At 40.8% G+C, this 23,250-nt stretch overlaps 1 protein-coding gene across 7 annotated transcripts; it reads right to left on the bottom strand.

Annotated features, from left to right (window-relative positions):
• Positions 1-340: 340 nt before the first annotated feature.
• Positions 341-21,755, bottom strand: NCOA4 (nuclear receptor coactivator 4). Of its 7 annotated transcripts, none has more exons than XM_072971148.1 (11): positions 13,959-14,061; positions 13,570-13,604; positions 8,306-8,460; positions 6,929-7,069; positions 6,650-6,738; positions 6,244-6,352; positions 5,608-5,697; positions 4,932-5,078; positions 2,853-3,863; positions 2,296-2,436; positions 341-1,933 (listed from the first exon to the last, which is right to left on the bottom strand). In XM_072971148.1, the coding sequence occupies exons 2-11, from the start codon at positions 13,577-13,579 to the stop codon at positions 1,928-1,930; spliced, it is 1,899 nt and encodes a 632-aa protein (XP_072827249.1). In that variant the 5' UTR covers positions 13,580-13,604; positions 13,959-14,061; the 3' UTR covers positions 341-1,927. The 7 variants fall into 7 exon arrangements, with proteins under 7 accessions (XP_072827249.1, XP_072827250.1, XP_015104868.2 ...); XM_072971149.1 differs by having other exon boundaries at positions 4,932-5,075; XM_015249382.3 differs by lacking the exons at positions 13,570-13,604; positions 13,959-14,061 and adding an exon at positions 21,611-21,755.
• Between the last annotated feature and the right edge of the window lie 1,495 nt (positions 21,756-23,250).

Raw genomic sequence — 23,250 nt, 5'->3', positions numbered from 1 at the left:
TCTGGATGTATCTAGTAAGAAGGAATTTGGCAGAAAAGCACCGAACCTTAGCTTAAGTCGTCTAGTTAGAAAAAAGCAGTTTAATCTATTTCATCTGCAACAGAGCAGATTAAAAATTAAAAGATGTGAAAAATTTTCAAGAAAAGACTGAAGATGGAAGTTAGTGATAATATACCTATCTACTAATTTAAGATAAATAAAATATCAATGCATTTTATGTAAGTGAAATATAAAAATGACTTTTCTACGTTCAAGTGTTTCTATGCTGTACTCCTAACCAAAGGATATCACATTTATATAATTTTGTGACAAGGTGTTTTACAAATATACACGACAACTGTTTGGCTGTTATGCTTTTAATGGAGGGAGGTACAAAACGCATCAATGCAAAAGAATGTTTTACATACTCATTAGCACAGTGCTTAATGTAAATTTCGGAATACACAATGTGTTAAACCTCCAAAACTACAAAGTTTTCTGCAACCTAAGATAATGAAAAGGCTCCTTCTTAAGTTTTTACCCACCACCTTTACTTTTAAAGTTCTAAATGGTATCTGGGGGAACTAAAAAATAATAGGAGGCTGTTTTCAGCTGTGGGTCAAGAGTTCTAATGAAGCTGTGTGGCAACGACACTGGCACTGGGAAGTTTCCCCAACAGGGCTTTCTAGATGACCACGTCACAAACTTTAGCAAAAGTATTTCCAGTAACATAGAGGCAAGTTGAATGGCTTAATAGCTTAAAAGCCTGGAAAGCAGCTAAGATGTCTCTGAGAATTTTGTAACATGGTATAAATACCATTTCTCTCCTACAGTGAAACTTCAAAGCATGGACATAACTTTAAGGATACTAAGGAAGTATCGATGGTTCTCATAAATCTTCAGTAAACACCCCAAGGCACAAGTGTTCAAAACAGCCTATTCACTAAAATGTCACTGCATTATACTTCTAGAGGTATAGGTATGCTATGCTTGCAGTGAGAGAACATTTGATTCATCACTAGTTAAAAGCACCAGGTGTCAAGTTCAGCTTCCATTTACACAGGACGCACCAGTAACACTTCAGGATAGTGAACGGTTCAAGTAGTACACTGCCAGCGTGTCTTGCCTTTTGCTTTTCGATTAGTCGGCACTGGGGTTCTTTTGCCTGTAGGGCATAGTAAATTGAAAGGCTAGGACCACCCTGAATCTAGTCTTCAAGCAGTATGGAGCCCTTCTAAGAGAGCTCCCTAGACACCTTAACATTTAGAGAAGGGTAGAGAATAAAGACAAAACTTGTAACAGAGTTTCTTTTGAAAGAAAAATAACGTAGAACCTGGCATATAAGCTAAAATGATTTCTAACTGATGTCAAAAACTGCCAAGGTTGTTAATACACGTTTTGGTATGGAAAAAAACCACTATACTGGCAAGGTTAATTATTTGTGTGAAGTATATTGTGTATTATTAGTTAAACAGAAGACTTCACCATTAATGGAAGAAAACCCACAGCAAGGGAATCATCCAAAGAAGGGCAATCAAAAGATCAGGTAAGTTTACTAGCTTCAGAATAATACATCAACACACCTTGATTATAGAATGATTTCATTTTTTAAAACTACAGTGTTTTAATGTACTTTTCGTAACCCAATCTAAGGAGCCATGGAGGCGTATGAAAAAGACCTAGCCACTAAGATGCTGTGTTTCTAGTATAGGAGTGAATTAATAATACTTCTGTAAGAAGGAACTGAATCACCTCAGTATCAACAAACAGCCTTTTTCTTTTACACAGTAACTTATAATTTGATGACTTTTCTCTTCATTGGTTTGAAATTAGGCAGGAAAGGAACTGCATCAGACCCAGAAAAAATGATTTGGCAAGCTGCAGTCACTCGGCTCATGGATTTGTGATAATCTGCAGAAAAGTTGCTCGACCCTAGTCCTCCATTCCTTCACATCTGTAAAGAAAAGCCCACAGAAAAAGTCACTTCACTGCAAGATAAAAAAAAAAAAGGCAAGTTTCTCCCCACCTTAAAGCTCTCATTTCTCAATAAGCTACAAGAATCCACACAGGCTCCAGAAATTCTCCTGACAGCCACATCATCTTGAAAGGTCACTTTCAAGTATGTCCTAGTTATTTCATGAAGCAAGTTCAAGTGAAATACACGAAGTTTTTATGGTCTCCCTCTCTCCCACTGTCACCTAATATACAAACCATTCAAAGGAATACAGTTCAATAGGCAAAGTATGAATTCATATATGAAGACAAAAGATTTCAGCAGCTAAAATTAGAATATTTACACTAGTGGCAGGTACCCACCTGCAGAGGAGTTCGATACAGCCACTTTTCTTTATCCACTTTAAGCTGCATACAGGCAAAGAGATCACAAACTGCTGGGAAGCCGTAACGGTCTGGAGGGAAGTTCCGTTCCTCCTGTAGAGGTGAGTTAAGTAATACTTCCTGCAAGAAGAAAAAAGTGGGTTGCTACATGACAACTGGGGGGCAAGAGACCAACAATTCATCTTCCAAACAGTATAGTGTCTATAAAGAATAATGCAAGTGTTGGGCATTCTAATAACAGAGCAAAGGGTAGACAAATGTTTTATCTACCCTTAATCTTTCCCATAAACAGCTACAAAACAGGCCAGGATTTTTTGTGCCTGCAGGATGGGGATTTGGGGCTTAGAAAATGCACAAAAATGTCAGTCTGAAAAATCTTAAATCCTCCATTTTGTTGGTAACATCAGACCAAAATTAGTACTTAAGCCACATTTAACATATTTAAGGATCTGGCCCACATGCAAGGTTTGGGACTAAAGAAATAAAAATCTATTAAATACATTTCAGATGGTGCTGTTCTAATGTCTTGTGCCCACCTTGGCCTTCTTTCGAAGTAGCCACTTGTCTTCTCCTGAGGATACCTGGGTGCGGTCTGTCTTCAGTCCCGGCAAGACCCAGTCAGCGGTTTTAAAGGGACACCAGGAAGTGGGCAAGAGGCTTGTAAGCTTCTGTTTACCAGCTCTGTCCTCGGTTCTGGGAACTTCCTTGGGACATCCTTCTTTGCAGGATGGGGTGATGAGCCACCCTGACAAGGGACTGTTCCTTATGACCTGGAGGGAGTCAGCAATTGAGGAAGCCATTGGCTTGGGTGCCTTAGCTTGTTCTGTTGCCTCTTTTCTGGATGGACAGAGCCACATATCCAGGGAATCTTTACGTTTCTCAGGCTCAGGTTTTGGTTCCACAGGCATGCCATTTTTATCCTTTCCTTCTTTCTTCAGAAGCCACTTACACAGAGCTTCCTTCTCACAATTTTCATCACACACGCACTCTGCAAAGCTGGTACAGGGCTCATTGGCTTTGCAGACCTCCTCTACTTTATATGGGTCTTGATGGTTCTGGACAAGCCAATCCTCAGTAATCACACTGGGAGTGGACAAGGGTTTCTTGGCCTCCAAGTGGTCATTCAGGCACTTTAGATTGCCCAAGTTTTCAATCTCCACACCTTTGGGCTGGTTACCCTGACAATTGGTACAGGAATCAGGCTTGACAAGCCAATCACTCACGCTGTAAGACTCCTGGAACACCTGGAACAAGAGCTTAAACTTCTCACTGGTTTCACAGCTGCCACTCCCAGGCTTCTCCAGCTTATGGGATTCCTGGGGAGTCACCAGCCAATCAGAAAGCTCCATCTCATCTTGCTCCAAGAGCTCTAGATCTCCAAGCTTTTCAATTTCAGTGGAGTAAGAACTGGTCGTAGAATGGCTGTTACACTTTTGGTAGCTTGGTTTTTCAGAAACTACTTGTTGCTGACTCTTGTGGAGCCAGTTTTCCAAGCCCGTTAGGTTGCCCCAGACGTTACTAAAGAAACTGCAGGCTCTGGCAGAAGTCTGCACAAGAAGTACACAGTATTAGTTCACCAGAACATCGTGACTGCCTTGGGAGTCAATGGTAAGAGTTCTCTATTTGCCTATTTCCCGCACTGCCCAATGTTTCCACATTTCAATACACAAAGGCAAGAGACTAAGGATTTCTCTATTGAGATATTAAACTGTACTTGACTACATTAAAAACTTAACTTTCTGCAGTTTAAAAAAAAATACTGAGGCAAACTAGGAAAAAAGCATTTGTGGCATATTTGATAGAAAAGAGACAAGCAGTTCCACATACTGTGACTTTATGAATAAAGAAGACAAAAATGAGCAAAGGGTATGATGAGACAAGTCATCAAAGGCTAATAGTAAACACGAAAAATACCCAACCTCCTTAGTAATCTAAGAAACTCAAAAGTAAAATTGTTATGTGTCAAATTCAGAGGGAAAAAGAAACTTGTAAAAGACTACCACTACTGGAGAAGTTTCAGGAAGCAGGTAACTTCAGTACTCTGCTGGTGGGAATATAAATTGGTATCAACTTCCTGGAAAGCCAGACTGGCAATATGTATCAAGAGCCTTAAAGGGTCTGCAGAATTGTAATCTACAAATGCAACTTCTAGGAATTTACTCCTCAACAACTAATCAAGAATGTACATAAATAATTAGCTTCTGGATGTGTAGAGGAATTTTATTTATACTCAGAAAAACTGGATTCTATAGCCAATCAATGAAATATACTATGAAGGATTTTATAGAAGAAATTAAATGGCAGAGCAATATAGACATGCTCAGTTAGTGAAAAAAAATCTGCTAGCCAAAAACAAGATTTACAGAATGATTTTTTTTTAAGTATATGTAAGCATAAACAAAAGCGTTGCAGTGGTTGTCTCTGCTTATGGGATTATGGACTTGTATTTATATTTCTAAGCTTTTACAGTGAAGAAGTATCACTATTGTAATAAAAAGTTATTAACAATATATGGTTCCCAGACCAGAACGAAAAATGAAACAAAGACATACACTCTCAGCACTAAGTAATCCATCTACCACATCTATCTCAGAAACAATAAGGCAGCAACACACCTGACTATCCTCCGAGGTCTGCTTTTGGGTGAGCCAGTCCTGGAGTTTGGTGCTGGGCGTGTAAGGAGCCTGGCGACCGCTGGCAGGTTTGCTTCCAAGGAGCCACTCGCTGAGAGGGACAGCTGTGGTGCTGGATGCTGACTTCTGCTAATTACATAATACTTTGCTGCTTAACAAGGCAATGTCAAATGCAGTAGGAAGTTCGCCAGAAGAGCAGGAGACCTAAGCTCTTCTAAATTTGGTTTGGTGCTGACCCCGCACAAGTCCCATGACTTCCCTGAGCCTCCATTTTCACAGCTACAAAACAAGGAGTAGAGCTGGTCTCCAGGGTTCTTCTCAGCTCAACATGTCTAGAATCCTATGTTCACATTGCCTTTAGAAGTAAATCATCTCTATGAATGATAAAGAGAAGGATTCCTAAGAAAGCACCAACCCGATCAGAAAGCTAATGATAATTTCTTATGAACTAATTGATAGCAATTACTTTCCTACTCAACACCTCTAAAACCTCTAAATTTCCAACATTCAGTCTCTAGGGAAACACTTAACTGCATAAACTTACTCATTACCACCCATGCCTTTTTACAAAAAAAAAAAAATGATTTATAATCAAAACTCAAAAGAACTATACAAGCCAAGTAGTAACTCAGTTATCAGAAACAAAATGATGTCTTACCTGCTCTGGCAATGGGATGTAGCCTCTTTTCTCCATGAAGGGCCCAATATTTGATGAACCAGCATGAGTCATCAGGTGCTCAGGAATTTGCTGTAAAATAAATGCAAATTAATCATGTTTATTAATGTTATGCTTTATACCAAAAAAGTGAAATTGTAATTTCTAAATGTCAAAAGCATTAAGCAAAGTGTTAACCATTTCATTAGAATATTCTTTACACTAAATTCAGTGACCTGAGAAGCAGTTATCAAATCTGAGAATTCTCTGCTACATAACTATTTTCATGTAAGAGATCTTCACCAGAATTGATAGTATTACTGCTTTTAATAAGACCCAAATGAGACCATGTGTGACTTTTACAGTAAAGATCATTCAAACCATAAATTTTATAAGAAATACATCAAAGGGATTTAAAGAGATAGAAGACGAGTTCTAGAGACTATCAAAAATACCACATTCCAAGAACTACCAGCCTAATGCTCCACCAACTTAATCAGAACATGAAATTTCTGAAGTTTTCCAAATTATCAAGAAAGCCACTATTCATAGTGAAACATGGTGATATTTTCAAGACCAACTGAGAGGCCACAGGCCTGAGAAGCTCACCATGAACCTCCTGAGATCAGTGCTACTCACCATGGTCTTGAGGGACCCAAATGTGGTGATGGCCTGGCGCAGAGCAGTTGTGTCGGCTTCAAAGAGGAGGACAGTCGAATCTTCAGGTTTGAGGGTCAAACTGCCCAGTCTGGAGGAAAAAAATAGACAAAACTTGACTCTTTTAAAGAAATATCTGTTTCAAATTCATCCAAAATAAAAACCAAATTGTGAGTTATTTGAAACAACTGTACTTTTACTAAGAAACTCAACCAAAGGTAGACGTCTTAACCATGCACCACCAAGTAAAATATTAAATATATAAAACAGAATGATCTTATCACAGAGAAGTCAAGTTCAATCCAAGACATGCAGTGAGTTACAAAATGACTCTTCTTTAATACACCAAAGTCAAAAGAGCCAAAAAACAAGCAAAAAAGGTCTCTACCTCTCCAGGCACACAGAGACTTGATTGGCTAGATCTTTGCTTTGGGTGCACTCCAGCTGGTGAATGAGACAATTGAACTGGCCCAGTAACTGTAAGAAAAATGAAACCATCTAGCCACAATGATACTAAAAGCACCAAATGTATCCAAGTCAATAAAGAGCAAATACTACTTGAGATTAAATTTTCATCTGATCTATATTAATGCTACATTACAGCAAAGGCAGTTTCTGGAACCAGAAACCATACTCAAACCAACTACAGCCTTGCAGTCTACCTTACCCAGTAGAGCTGCTGGGCCTGCTGCTGAAGCGTCTCCTCTTTAAGCTGACAGATGAGATCGACTTGTTCATACAGCCACACCTCGCGGCTTCGAAGGCATTCCAGGTGACGACTTATGCAGCTGTGAATCTGGGCTTTGACCTAGGAAACACACATATGTGAGCTTCACTAGTGGTTTAAGCTCAAAGAATAGTGTTTTCCACAGAATGGTGAGGTTCTTAAAATCCTGGGGGTCGCAAATCCTTTTGATTATTCAATGGCATGTATGGAACGTCTCCCCAGAAAAAGGCATACATTCAAAATTTTGCCTTTAATTTCAGGGTTTAGTGTCCCAAAACCCAACTCTCCAACCACCAAAGCTCCATGAACTCAGTTCAAGAACTCCAGCCATAAAGGCATATCTAACTCTAAAATCCTCCTTCAACACCTCTCTTAAGAGGATCAGGTTTATTTTGGGTGTCCTAAAGTTATCAAGAGAAAATACAAGGATATGTCACGTTACACAGATACCCCTCAGTTTTTCACTTAATTTGAAAACCTATAGTTTTATAAATTCATCAGTGGAATAAGACAAGAATATTTATTTAACAGCTAGCTCTTATCTCTTTTGTCACCTTCCAAATCAGTAATACATTGACAGGAGGCCAATTAAGTAAAGAGATGCACCACTACATGTCAACAGCCAGAAGACAGTTCACTAAAATTATAAACTAAATGTTTCTGGAAACATACATAGTGATTAAAAAGAAGGATAAATATAAAAATCCTAAGGAAGAAAATCATTATAGCTATAAATCATCCATGAGAACCCACATAAGAAACTATACTCTAAAACACCTCTTCCGGTGTAGTAAAGTATTTCAAAGTCATGTAACGCTTGGTCTACCCACTCACCAACAGGATGCTATGAGGCCAATGGAAGGAACAGAATTCGTTCTGGCTTGCTCTAACAATTAAGTCATTTACAGAACCATGCCACCACCAAAATCACGCCAATACCCAGTTAAAAGATGGTAGGGGTCATGTTGAAGTGCCACCCTTTATGCATCAAGGACACAACTAAGCAGTTCAATGAGGTAATAAGCTCATTCATTTTGTTACTTTTTAATTGGTAGTAATGCTTGGCACGGGGGCTACACAGAGAAGCCATCAAAAATGCATGCTGAACTGAATTCTCTAAGGTGGTACAAAAGTTTCCAGACTCTTCTAACATCTGCTTTATTTTCCCTTTGGAATCAAAGGCACCCACATTTCAGGCAGACCATGCAAGGCATGGGGTGAAACTTTTTGGTTGGGAGAAGCCAATCTCCTGGCCATGCTTTAAACCAGCCCTGTGCTAAGCGTTCAAACAAGGGAAAAGACAAGCACACGTCACACCTCTCGCAAGTTATCTTTAATTTGCTGTTCAGCCCGGAGAACTCCACCAATAGCAAGCTCCAAGTCCCTCCGTGCATCACAACACCTCAAAAGGGGTTCTCTATTACTGGAGCAGCCACTCTCGTCCTGTGAGGTACTCATTCTGCTCACCATTCCTTTAAAAGAAAAAAAAAAAAAGGAACAATCCAAATTGCACCATAATTACAACCAAAAGCCACCTTACAATCATCCCCCAAATGATCATTCCAACCAGCTCCCTGTTACTACTTAATTACTTCCAACAGAGCATAACACTCTTAATAAATACTGCCTCATCTTCCTCCCCTCAACCTGCACCACCACTACTGTGTAGTTCCTACCCCCCAGATTCTATGCATCTACTGTACACTTTACGTATGAACAGATTTTCTGAAAAAATACACTGATTTTCCCAAATTAAGAGGGCATACAACCTCCCAAAAGTTTAAAGAACACTAGAGTGTAAGTTTCCATTTACATAAATAAAGTCACAGGGGGCATGTGTTCTTACAGATTTAGAGGTAAAGACTAAAAGGTCTAGAAAGACCCATGATTATTTTAAAAAGAAGCTGCAAAAAAAATTACCTGATAAACAGAGTTTACAACAGTTTGGATCTGACATATACCTAAAATTATTGGGAGGTTTAAATTTTTAACTTATCCTTTTTTTTTTTTTAGGAAGAACTTAGGGATGGCTTCATAGCTAAAGAATGTAACTCTAAAAAACAATTTCATAGGATTCTGACATAAGGGAGGTACTTAGAGAAATCTGTGTGGGAAACTAGAGAATTTTCCAACAGGTTTAGCTTTATGGGAGAGAAGAAAGAGAAGGGGAAAGAATACCACAGAACCCAAGATATAATGACATGAGACTGGGACAGAAGACTGTCAGAAAAGCAGCAAAGCAAAGCTTGACTAACACTGCTGGGACAACAGTCGGGACAATGAGTCCATCCGGATACATCCAGAATCAGAGGTGGTTTCTAAATACATAAGAAAGCAGTGGCCACTGTTGCCCAGCATGTTCACTAAGCCCTGTGACACCAAAATTATTTCCTTCTTGGATAGTTTTACTAAACCAGCCAGTCAATGTAATCCTATACACACGATCTATCTGGACGACAGTAAGACTTGTGACAAGGTTGGATACTATCTTTGTGGACAAAGTCAACATGAGTGAAACAGAAGGACAACTAAGTTGAATCATAAGATTATTTTTTACAAAGTACTCAAAGGATAACGGAGTGAAGCCACGCTGTCAAGTTTTTAGAGATATGCCCATTTCCCCAGTTACTCAACTGTTTACCCTAACTGCTTGGATGAAAACACAGAAGGCAGATATTAGAGTTAAAGATAACATGAGGCTATAACAGAAATAGATTTCAAAACAATCTACATTGCTGTTGAATCTTACAAAATAAAACGGAGATTTTTTTAAGTTGAACAGGGGAGGACAAAATGGAAGAGAATAAATGTTTTTAAAAGGATGGAGACTTTTAATTGAAAGCAAGCTCTATGAGTCAGCAGTGTGCTGGATCTCAGGGGGAAATGACTTACACACTATTTGACTACCTTTACCAAAAGTATAACGTTTGCCACAGGACTAACCCATTCCATGTTTATTAGGCTAATTTTGAAATTCCTTTCTGAATAACAAACTTTAGAAAGAGGCATTTAGAAAGAAAAGAAAGAGGCCTCGAAACCATGAAAAATTTCTCTAGGAAGGGAGGCTGTTTAGTCTAGATAAGTCTCTGAGAGGACAAGATTACCATTCTGAATATTTACAGACCCTGTAAAACAGAATTAGACTTGTTCAGAATAACCCAAAGCGGGTAGAGGAGGATTAATAAGAGACATTGGAGGCAACATCTGAAAAACCTTCCTAACAGTCCTGAAGGCAATGACCTTCTCAGAGAAGCAAGCCAGCTTTCAGCTGACAGAAGTCTACCCAGCATAGAGCCATCCCGGTGGCTAAGTGCTCGTCTGAGACACAGGGAACGCTGCCCTACACTGCATCTGCAAGCCCGTTTAGGGCCAGGTGGCTGGCTACCCAGAAGCTCAGAAGGGCCAAATGTAGTGTGATTCCCAACCCTCAGAAATAGAAAATGGGGGGAAGAAGCCCAATAGGCTTCCTTTTGACCATCTCAGTAAAAGAGTCACATTCAGGAACGAGAGTTCCTAAAAAAAAAAACTGAAAGATCATGAAACTTTCTAACTTCCCCTTGTTACTTTGTTACCACAGTCTGTTTTCCCATAATGATCTCTAAAAAGGAAGGGCTTCATTAACTGGATTTGACAGGAATCCCCTTGGGAGATTTTTTCCAACTCTTGAAACACCAGCTGTAGCTACTTTGATACTTTTTTTTTTTTACACCGTAAGTGGCCCTGTTTTAAGCACATCTGTTAGTGTACACTTGGTGCACACTGTAGGAACTATGAAAAATACCTGCATAATGTGAGAAAAATGCTGGCTCATATTCGGAGAGTGGAGGGTCACCTCATTACCACAAGTAGCTTCACTCTGCACTTAAGTTAGTTATATGCAAAGCACGTTTAGCTGTCTTTCAAATGTATTAGCAACTTTCACCTGCGCCAAATTTCTCATTCTTAGGTCCTCACCATTTATATGGAATGCCACAATGCCTGGCAAAGTGTAAAATCTAATCAATAAAGTTAAATTGAAACATTGCTTCACAATGTCAAAAAACCCAGAGCTCTAGATCATGTGGGAGACAAACTTAAATGTATACAGTGCTGACTTACAAAGTAAGTCTTCTCAAGTCAATCACAAGGACTATTCAACTGCCTGTAAGAACAGAATACAGCAAAAGTACACAAATTGGATTTTGCCTTTATCAGCTATGGACAGAAGGTAGGATGAGAATTAAAAGTTACAAAACTGATTTTTTCCCACATATTTATCCCAGGTTTTCAAATTTAAATGACTGTTATCCTTTCAGTAATCTTGTTAGAATTAGAGTCTCTGGAGCCCATTCTTCAACCACTAAAAAACCTGTTTCATTTCTTTATGGCCAGTCTCAGGATGCTTATCCCTTCACTGCCCTTGGCTCGGCCCCTTTTCGCCCCTGGGGAGCAGTCAAGGGGCAGTCAGCTTCCACAGCCTAGATCCCAAGAAAGGAGATGTGCAAAGGCCCGCCTTCTTGTACTGCAGTGAGGAGGAAGCCCTCAGAGCTGTAATAAAGAACTCCATCACATGGGTGAATTCAAATCACCGTAAGGTGAAGCCTGGCTAGCTTTATGAAATGTCACCTTCAAAGAGATTAGTATGAGTTACCTAGCTCACATGGTCAATTTCAACAATTCACCATTTGTTTCAGGTCCAAGAGCCAGTGTAGGGTGATAGTTAAGAGACAGAGTAATGACAAACCACAACTCTAGCTCCATCTGCAACCTTGAGACCCATGAGCTAGCTACTTAACTTCTCAAGGCCTCAATTTCTTCTGGAAAAATGGAGACAACGACAGTGGCTACAGAGCGATGCAATGAAGTTAAAGTGAAACAAATCTGCCTGTAAGCACTTAACCCAGCCCCTGCACACTGCACTTTCTAACATTTTGGTTGTTACTGTTACTAGGTTTAGCTGAGTTATGGGGACCTTAGGAACCTCTACCTTTGGACTACAGAAAGCAACACTGAAGCTAGAAAAGCTTTGAAGTGAGGAGGCCCTGACTTAGAATCATTTAGCCATTAATCAATGCTATGACGTTGGACCATTTGCCCTTTGGAATCTAATGTCCTAATTTTAAGTGAAGATAACAATACCTACCTCATAGACTTAGGGGTAAGATGTAGTGTTTGTTTAATAAATATTAGCTCCCATCTACTCTTTCACTATACAACACAGCAAAAAGGCAAGTTGTTTTTACAGCAAAAACTCAATAGTTTAAATCCTCTAATATATCCCAAGTATGAATACTTTTGCCTGTTTTCTTACCTGTAAGAAGATTGGACCAAATCAGATCTAATTCTAAAACTCAAATCAATGAAAGACTACTAAAAATGTATTTTTCTCTTCACCTTTATAGTCTAAACTACTGCCCTATCACCTTCAAAAGAGGAGTGTCTTAAATGTGTAATTTCTGAGACAAAGTTAAAAGTTTAAGTGCTTTCTAAAACTTAAGGACTCTTGGATTCTTGGATTCCTGTTCTAGGTTTAGGGGGAAGGAAGAAATGGAGAAGAAAACCAAATGTCCCTCAAACAAATAAATAAAGCTCCAGGTTTTCCTCAAAGAAGAGTTCCACAAACTATATATGCCATACTTGCACAATGCCTTGCACAAATCTAGTTATGAAATCCTAAGATCATGAAACCAGAATTGAGCAACTAAACCACAAACGAAGCTAAGTCTTTATCATACGGTTTAACCATAAAATTCCCAAAGAGCTATAATCTTCTTGTGACCAAAATAAACCACAATTTAAAGCTGAAAAACACTTATCCATCTCTTTAGTAGATGACTCTTACTTTATAGATGAAGCCACAAAGGCCCAGATAATTTAAATGACTCACCTAAAGGGCCAAAGCCAAAACACATAGACTTGGGTTTATAACTAAGGTTTAGTCCTGGATTCTCTCCCCCTGACCAATTTGTTCTTCCTTTAGTGTATTACCACCCATAAACTATTTTTATTTGCCAACACTGGAGACTAAAGTGAACATTCCAATGGATTACTATCGGAACACCCTCCATCAAGAATCTCAGTCCATTCTCATAGTCTTCAATAAAATATAACAATTTTTCAGAACCTTCTTCCTTGGTTAATACTAACAAAAATAGTACCCTTGCAGGTCATGGTAAGCTGAGAATAATCAAAACATTTCCAAGTATGAAGGTCAGGAGCAAGAGCCCTGAGTTCTGATCTCACATCTTACAATCACTCCGTGTGCCATTCCTCTGGTCTGTCTGAAAGAAGACTTAGACCATGTGTGGTTTCCAACTGCACCTTCCAGGTCTCACTGTTTGTCCCCTTTCCCACCTGGCCCTCCTCTCCAAAAAAGATGTTCACTTTTTACTGTTTTCTGAGCATCTGAATCATTGCTAGAAGACCAAGCCCTTAAAAAAAATTCACAGGATACGTATTATGCTCTATGGATTACTAAATTCGAAATACTAATTGTCAATTTGGTTATCTTGGATGAGACAATATATATTAAAACAATTGTACAAAGTTTCAGGAAAAAAATTATAAACTATAAAACAGTAATAGTCCGCATTCAACTTTACCTTGAGACATTTCTTTACTGGACACGTTCTTTCTTCTGTCAGTTTTAAAAAATAAGTTTTTTTAATAATCATAATTCTTTAACTCAAAAGTTATATACACATATTTTATCCTAGCCCTTTAATTCTTTAACAAACAGCTTCTAAAATTCAGGATCTGATTCTCCATAATTTTTTAAAAACCACGTTAAATAAAGGTTAATGCCTGAACAGACATAAACAAAATAAGGTAATAATAAATTCACGATTGCCTATTTTAAGATCGTTTAACTCTTCAGACCTTACTGCGCTCAGATTTATCTACCTTAATACATGTAACTATGAGCACTCAATCCCAGCGTAACTTTGCGAAGCAATAAATGAAAACTGACCACAAAACTGGCCATTACCACCTAATGCCAAGTAAGGCGTTTCTAGTTCAAAACCAACAGTGACTCATGCCACTCTCCAGGTTCCCCAACACTCGAAGAGCACACTCGCCCGAAGCAGCCTGGGTCGCGTCCCCAAAGGAAGCCGCAGCCGCGCGTTCTCTCTCGGTTTCAGAGCTGGCACCGCAACCGCCCAGCACGCATGCGCACAGCCCCAGCCTCAGGGCCCACTCCCGGCCCGGCAAGGGCCTGAGCTGCCGGACGTACCTCGCAGGCCAGGTCCCCGCCGCGCGAGCTGCCGGGCAAGCAGGAGGCCGCTTTATCCGGCACCGGGGTGAGGAAGGACCCCAAGCCGGCAGGCCGCGCCCCGCCCCGCCCGCGCGTCTGGCCTGGGGCGGGCGGGAGTGCGCACGTCGGCGCCGGGGTGGGGCGGGAGGCCCCGCCCACTCGGGCGGCCCACTTGGCCCTCCCCGCAGTCCCAGGACCCCAGCGTCCCGTAAGGCTCCGGCTTGGCTCCACCTTGGCTCCACCTTGGCTCCACCTTGGCTCCACCTTGGCTCCTGCGCCTGTCGGGCTCCCGACCGCTGCGGGCGAAGCCAGATTGCAGAGCCCCGACAGTCCCCTCCAGCAGCCTCTCCTCAGCCCACCTGCTCCAGTGCTTACCCTGTGTCCACCCTGATCCGCGCCCCAAATCGTCAAGACCTCAAGGATTTAAGGATTTTGCTGCTAATCACTACAGAGAAATAACAAACGTGGTATCAGTCAGGTTTCCGGAGTTATTATTGGAATGTTCCCGACCAGTAGCTCATGACTCCCTCTGAGATTACTACTGTCAGCCTAGCGGGGGTTCAGCCCTCGGCTTTTGTTTCAGGCTCCGACATGTCCTTACATATGTGACACACCTCTACCTGTACCCCCGTGTCTCTGTCTCCCTCTCAAACACACTCCCACATGGCCTCAGTCCAATGCTGCTTTTAACACTCGCGGATGCCTCTCATTCAACAAGTTGCGCACCAACCAGACGCCGAGCTCTATTGTGGATGCTGGGAATACAGTCGTGAAAGACCTACCTGGAGAGGCAGTAATACATAATAGTTAAGAGGATGGACTCTGGATCTAGACCGCTTTGGTACAAAACCTGGCTCTGCCATATAGATGCTGTGTAACCTTTGGCAAGTCACTTAACCAATCTGTGCCTCAGTTTCCCCATCTGTAAAATGAGGACAATAATGAGAATCATATGAATTAATATATTAAAAACCTTTAGGGCTCATCCTGGCACTCAGTAAGTACTTCCTGTCTGCTGATTATCATGCTCATGGTTCTACTAGTTGGATGCCTTTTTCTCCAAAAATAATCCTGATAGCCACTTATCCAATCAGGCCAGAAGACAGAATCTAGACAGCAGTGTCATTCCTTTTAAATCGATTGTTTTAATGTACAATACTTGCTCTTGTCTATGCATATGAAGCTATTTTCATAAACAATAAAAGTAAAGCAAAACCACATGAAAAAAAGCAAAGGCCACTAGACACTAAAGACCACACCTTCAACTAAGCATCCCTCAGATTTCAGATGAACAGTTTATGGAAGCACTGACTTTATCTGTGATGTGCACAGTTTCTGGACTCCCATTTCAGACATTCACTACCAAAAATAATGAGAGAACAATTTCTCTCCTAATTCGAAGTATCTTCATTGGAGAGCATTTTGTGAAGATACAAAAAAAGCTAGACATACTTCTGAATGATGAAAGTTAAAATTTGATAGCCCTTTGTACTTTAAGTCAGTGGCGAGGAAGAAGGAATTCTCAGTCCATAAAAATACGGCTAATGTCAAGAACTTTCATCTCTCCTTTTTTTTTTATTTCATCTCTCTTTTATATGCCCCTACAAAATAGTCACAATGTAAATGCAGCAGGAACTTTGTTGACCATCACCTATATGACCAGTGGTCTCTATGTTCTCTTTAAAGGATTCTGACCAATGCCTCAGCACACTAAATGCTCCAGCTCTCCTTCACTAGAACTGACTTATGATTACTGAGAGTCAGTGTTATTCTGTCAATTTATGACAGCTTTAGTTGTTACTATAATGATGCGATGTATTAAATAGTATATAAACATAAAAAGACTGGGGAGGAAAAAAAATCATAAAAATCTAGAAGAGGGGGAGTATCTAGCTCAGTGGTAGAGTGTATGCCTAGCATGCACAAGGTCCTGGGTTCAATCCCCAGTACCTCCACTAAATAAATAAATTTAATTACCTCCCTCCCCCACGAAAAAAAACAACAAATAGAAAAAAAATCTAGAATTCTGCATTCAGACTTTGAGGCACCTCTTTACTCCCTTAAGCTTTGTTATTTGCCCTTGCATCTTTATGAAATGTTCAGCTTCTAAAGGGGCAAAAGTCATAAGGCATTTTACCTCTCTTCTGCTTCAAGATTTCTATGCTGTCTCAAAACTAGAGAACCATCCACTTCCTAGTAGATTAGTAATCATCTCATCTAAAAAGAGCATAAACTCTCACTCTCCAGTGGCTCCCCACCTACCTTTAGGATAGTCCAAATTTCTTATAAAGGCAATAAAGTTCTCTGTTTTCTGGCTTCACCCTGACCCTGCTTCTATCTCCCCCATACCATGAGCTTCTGGACAGCTGTCACATAGTCCAGGTTGGTTTGCCTTGTCCAGCCTGGCTCTCCCAGCTCCCTGTGCCTGCAATGCCGGTTCCTTCCTTTCTCCTTACCTGTCTGCTTTTCTGACTATGCCTAAGTCACCACCATTATTAAGCCTTTCCTGACCAACCATCCCACTTCTTAGTAGTTTTGGCCAAGAGTTAGGTGCCGCCTCCTCTGGGTCCACTGTAATCTGTAAGTTTCCAGCATGACAGCTATAACACACGTTATCCTTCGTGTTACATGTCTGCCTCCTTAGCCCAAGAGGTCCTTGAGAGAAGGGACCATGTATTATTTGGCTTAGTGCTGAACGGACAGCCTGGTATCAGTATCTTGGCTTTACCCCCTTTACATTCTATTTGTTCTGTGGAATTGGCATAAAGAGAACAGTGTCCCTAGAGTTGTGCAATGTTGTAGCTTTCAACTCAGCAGGGGCTAACTACCTGTTTAATAAACGGATGGGTGAAAAAATGATAAACGAACACTCAAGTTCAGACCAGCCACAACGCGTATGGTATAGTTCTGCTTCAAACATAGGTAATCAACTTGATGTCCTACCAAGTCCTGCATTAATTCAGGGAGGTTTTTCAGTGCTGAAAATGTTTCTAGCGTAACTGTTACTTTCAGTTTTCTTTCAAACAAGGCAAAACTAGCAAAGGATTTGCTACTGAAACCATGATTCCAAGAATGGCACTGAGACAGGCACAAGGTCCAGATGCCAGACCCAACAAAGTTCAGCCACACAGATTCACAAGCACCAGCTGATTTGTGAGTTAAAGGGGAAACATTAACTGTATTTATCGCCAACTGTGGGCAGGGGGAGGGTAGGTTCCCCAAATTTTGCAGTACCACAGAAATTTCAGCTGACATAACAGAAGTTTGGCAGGCTTTCAGACTAGGGCTGCACCCTATCTTCAAATTGAAACTTCTTGCCATAATACAGCCAAGGTTAGGAAAATATGTTATTTATCATAACAATAAAAATACTATTTTATCCCTGATTTTATGTGGTAAACATCTTGTGGTTTTCCCCACATAAGTAAACAAGTAATAAAATATTTCCCCTTCTTTAAAGCCTGGGGGACTAGCAATAACACTAAACTAAAACTCAAAATATACCTGAGATCACATTCTTATGAAGTCTGTAATTGTCCAAGTATTAAAAGACTTTACTTCTTGTCTATGACCAACTGACAAGCAAAACCTTTTAACCTATTTTGCCAGTTATTCATTCCTTCACTGAACCAAATCATCACATGTGTAGAGCGCTCAAGGCAATGCTAAATAAGAGGAATATTTAGCCCCAAACATACTCCAAGTCTCAGAGAAGAACATCTTGATTCCACTGCATGACTGAGCCAAGCAAAACCAGAGATGATGTCTTGGGGTAAGAATGGCTAAGAGAGTTAAAACAAAAAATTCAGAAGTCAGAAGTATTAAAAAAAAAAAAAGCACCCTCAAAATAACTTTTTGTTCACTTGCCAGTGAATCTATCTAATTCAAAGAATAAGGATGACATGCCAGGATCTGAGGTATTGTAGGCTAGGCAGGAAGTTTATAAATTATGACTGTAGTGTTATGGTTTAACGAGCAAAGAAGACAAGCTGAGAAGAACTCTATGGCAGCTCCTCTAACTGACAAACATAGAAACACTACTAGAGCAATTCGCCAGAGCAAAAGTGGCCAACTGGGGCCCCTATCAGCCTAGGCCACCTGCATTGTCCATGTCTTCTATGTGGCAACAATGTATTTAGACATATCTACATTGAAAACAAAGCCAAAGGGATAAATTTGGGAGTTTGAGATTTGCAAATGTTAACCACTATATGTAGATAAAAAATAAATTTCTTCTGCAGAATACAGGGAACTATATTCAATATCTTGTAATAATCTTAAGTGGAAAAGAATATGAAGATGAATATATGTATATATATGTGTGACTGGGACATTATTCTGTATATGAGAAACTGACACACTGTAACCGACTACACTTCAATTGAAAGCAAGCAAGCAAGCAAGCAAGCAAGCCAGCCAGCCAGCCAGCCAGCCAGCCAGCCAAAAAGTAGCAGGAAGAGTAATAAAATGGCCATGGAAATCTACAGTTCCTTCATGAAACTGAACTTTACCCCAATCATTATATACATATTGGTTGGTCCCTTATTATAGACCCTTTAGACTTGCAACCTAACTGGTATCTATACGGAGGCACTGAATTCACTGATTCCAGTAAGACTCAGAAAGTGCTCTCTGATCTAGCAGCACATTCCACTGCATATCCTGCATAGTGACAAGTCTTCATTCTCTGAGGCTGGGTATACTTTTTTGGAAAGAGGTCAAAGATCAATATATGCAAAGCACTTAGAATAGAAGAGCTATGTAGGTATTAGCTATTTTTATACTTTTGATAAGAGAATGGGGTATGATAATAAAGGAGGGCTTTTTTTTATGTAGTTCATCAGTGAAATAAGTCACCCTCATCTCTCTCCAGGACTCCTGCAGAAACCTCATTACTGCTGCCCACTCCTCCCCTCCTCTTTGCTCACTCAGTCCAGCCACAATGGCCTCTTTGCTGCTCCTCCCACATACTAAGGATGCCTCAGGGCCCTTGCATTTCCCTCCAGATATCCTGCCCACTCCTTTTCTTCCTTAGTGTCATCTTTCTCACTAGTCTACATAAAATAAGTCTTCCTTCCACGTGCTCCCCCTTCATATATTTTATTTTAAAATTATATCCATAGAATTATTACAATCTGACATGTAGAAACAATTTATTTTCTGACCTCACTTCAGAAAACACACTAGAAGGTATACAGGCAGAGACTTTCTCCTTTTGTTCATTGTAATACAGGCAGGGACTCTGCCTTTTTTATTCATTGTAATACAGTAGGTGTCCCAAGAAATATTTGTCGGAAGAATGAATTCAGTAAGTATTTAATGTATCTATGTACCTATGTGCCAAGCCTTTTCTTTTTAAACACATTATCTCATTTGGTCCTCACAAAACTTTAAGGCAGATACACATTATCATCACAATTTTAAACACAGAGACACTAAGGCTTGACAAGGTTACATATATTACCTACAGTCACAGGCTTCCAAGTAAAAGAACCAAGATTTAATCCCAGATCTGAGTCTAAAGCTCCAACCACATGTACGGATGTATGTATGTATAATGCATGTTGAAGGGATCCTTTAGGTATTAAGAGTTTATATATTCATTCAACAAATATTTATTGAGTGCCTAAGCTGACACATACTGTGATAGACCCTGAGGGTGCAATGGTAAAGTGGCAATTTAGAGGAAATTCTGTGTCACTGAGTCACCAAAAACAAAGAAAATTATAAGACTTTGAAATAAGAGACTGAGATTTAGAAGCCCATCAGCAGCAAAAACGACTGGCTCTGAATGCTTTCTAGTGTGCTAACACTTACTTAATGAGGGAAATTATCATAAAACCGGTTCCAAGAAGCCAGCGGGGGAGGGATATGTGTCAGAATAGCCTGTGCAGTTTTATGAAGTCCCTACACAGGCTTCTAAGACTGAGGCACAGCTAAACTGACTTAATCTTAATAAAATGGGGGTGGGGAGTCCCATGTAAGTCTAAAATAAGATATCTCCTCCCTCTCTGAGAATCACATTTTCCTTTCCTTACATAGCTCACCATGCCTTTCCACTTCTGAAATACCTCTTTGCCCAAAAGTAGTAATGTCATTGTAGAAGTTTATTTAGACACAAAATACAGTACAATAAAACTTTAGACCACTAGGATTTTTTCCCTAGGGACCCAAGGACAAAAGATCCACAGAAAAGGGGGAAGAAGTGAAATGCAAGAAATGTTACCATACTAGACTTTACATGCTATACCTCACTTAACAAATCCGCAAGCTAGCAAACCTTCAAAGAGCAAACCAAGTAACTTGCACCATTGTAGCATCTGGGTAAGTCTTCCTCAAAGGTTCTGAGGTTCTTTAAAGTTCAGAAATGTCACACCAGCACTCACGTGCAGAAATGAACCAACTATGACTACCTGCCCTTTCCTAACCCAGGTAGTAACTCAAAGTCCCTACAACCATATTTCCATATTACCAAGTGGCTGATGGAAACAGTTATGCTATGGTGAACCTTACCCTGGTTAGAAAACACCACCAAACGGTATGCTGAAAGAGCTCTGCCTTTATGGTGAAAAGACTCTATAGACTAGCTCTCTGCCTTCACCATTCTTGATCGCGTCATCCCTATTATATCACGTGGCACCTAAGACAATATAAGTATTGTTCCTGCCACAAGAATTTAGTTCATGAAAATAAGGGCTGTGTCCTTTTTTTTCTCATTGCTATACCCTCAACACCCTGAACACGTAGGCGCTGAAAAAACAATTGTTGGTGCAATGAATCTATGAAATTGCAAGCCTCGCTCTTCTCATCTGTAAAAAAAGAAATAATCAAGCTATCTTTCGAAATTGTTGGGAGAATTACTTGTACGATACGGTAAGTAACGCTGTGTTGGCAGGTAGAGCCCCCCCTCCCTAATTATCTTCTTCGCGTTTCCATCCAACAGGCTAGGAATGCATATACTCTGGTCTCAGTCGGGAAAACGGGCCCCTTCTCGCTCCAAGAGACCCAGGCGAGAGCGAACAAAAACTTGGAGCTGTCACACCCGAGGCCGGAGGGGTAAGAGGGGCGGGCAGGCAGGCGGAGGTGGTCCCCAGGCTAGCGTGTCTCAAGTATTAGAGGGGAGGACAAACTGGGGCGGGGCAGGGAGAAAGAGGTGGCCCTCGGGCCGAGAGAGCCGAGGGCCGGGGAGAGGCGGACCGGCCCGGGCCGGCGGGCAGGCAGGAGGAGATGGCCCCCGGGGGCTAGCGGATCGAGGGAGAGGCCGGCCTCCAAACGCAGGCCCACACAGGGCTCGGCCGGCCGGGAAAGCGGTCATGGCGCCCCAGACCAACCCGCGGCGTGAGAGCAGGAGAAGGCACACCCGCCCGGCTGACCACTCCGGTTCTTACCACCTCCGAGTGCCGCTTCCGGGGATCCGAGAAGACCTCCGTGGACAGAGACACAGCCCGAAAAAACCCAAGGGCCGAAAAGGCAGAACTCTCGCGAGAACCCAACCTTCTTCCCACGCCTTACACAACACGTTTGACAGTCTCGCGAGATCGCTACTTGGGTCAGCCCAAGGTCCTTGTCCGCCCTCCAGAGGGCGCAGAGCGCAGGCGCATACACTTTCCACAGCTCCAACTCAGGGTCCCTTTGCCCTTCCGGAATAAATAAGATTAAATGGAAGAAACATTTGCTGAAGGCAGGCTCTGTAACGAGTACTTTCCTAAGTGATTCTCTCACACCAAATGTCCTCACAAATACTCACAGATACTATTTAGCCTTAACGTACAGATGTAAAAATAAATGTTAGAAGACACAAAAGGACAAATATATGATTTCATTTATATGAGGTACCTAGAATTGTCATATTTGTAGAGACAGAAAATAAAATAGTTGTTGCCATAGACTTGGGAGGATGGCAAGTTCTAGATATGAGTGTGGTAATTGTTGCACAGCAATGCGAATGTACTTAATATCACTCTAGGGTACACTTAAAAATGGTTAAAATGGTAAATTTTATGTTATGTATATTTTACCAAAATTTTTAATAAATAATTAAATAAATACACGTATGTCTGAGATCAGATTCCAAACTCCATCATCTGACTTCACAGCATAGGCTTGTTTGCACCACATCACACCACACGATTTTCTACTCTGCTTTCCACCATTCTTTACCTCCCCTCACAATCTGGCAATATCCACATTGCAATTTTATTTTTTAATTTTCAATTATTTATTTATTTATTATGACCAGATGTTAAAATAAAAGTCTTACTGTCTCAGTTTTGACAGAGATCCCCAATACTTGCTGTTAACTGCTCCCCACATTTCCCAGCAAGATGAAGGGCCATCTGAATAGGATTTGCAAAGGAGATGATCATAATAGGGTTTTACGTGACCGGTCCAAGAATAACAAGAAGAAAGTCTATCTCAACAGAAAGCAATAGAAAACAGGTTCAGATACAGACGCTAAAAGGGCAGTCATAACCGATGATTGGGAGGGGAGCCCTGGAGAATAAGGAGCAACAGGGAATGTTGAAGGAGCCCACAAAAGCCCCAGGAGGAAGTAAATCATCATAAACACTGCCCCAGGCAGATGGAGCCAAGACTCAATCAAACCTTTGAAGCTGCTTTTCCTCATTCCCTCTTCAATTCAGATGCAGATTATGGATTGAGATCTTTCTGTAGCTAAAAGTGACCGAGGCACTTTTTTATTATCTTAAGAGTGACCAAAATCTAGGACCTGCCTAGATTGCTCAACTAGTTCAAGGTATGTTTGCACAGTAGGGTTAGAGGGCAGAGAGAAAATAAACTCGTTACTGATTGCCCACGATTGTTCAACAGAGGACTGTCTGCTTGCTTGTGATCTGTCACGTATACACACACCCAACTCTAAGCCCTAGGAGAACAGGGACCTGGTCTCTCTGGTTCACTACCGTATCCTCGGGCCCACATTACCACCAGCAGTCAGTAAAAACCTGCTGAGTGAACAAATCAGCATTGTCGCTTTTTTAAGCCTCTAAGTCCTTAAGGCTTTTTTTTT

Source organism: Vicugna pacos, chromosome 11 (genome assembly GCF_048564905.1).
Source record: "Vicugna pacos chromosome 11, VicPac4, whole genome shotgun sequence".
NCBI lineage: Eukaryota > Metazoa > Chordata > Mammalia > Artiodactyla > Camelidae > Vicugna > Vicugna pacos.
This window is presented reverse-complemented; position numbering and strand designations above follow the sequence as displayed.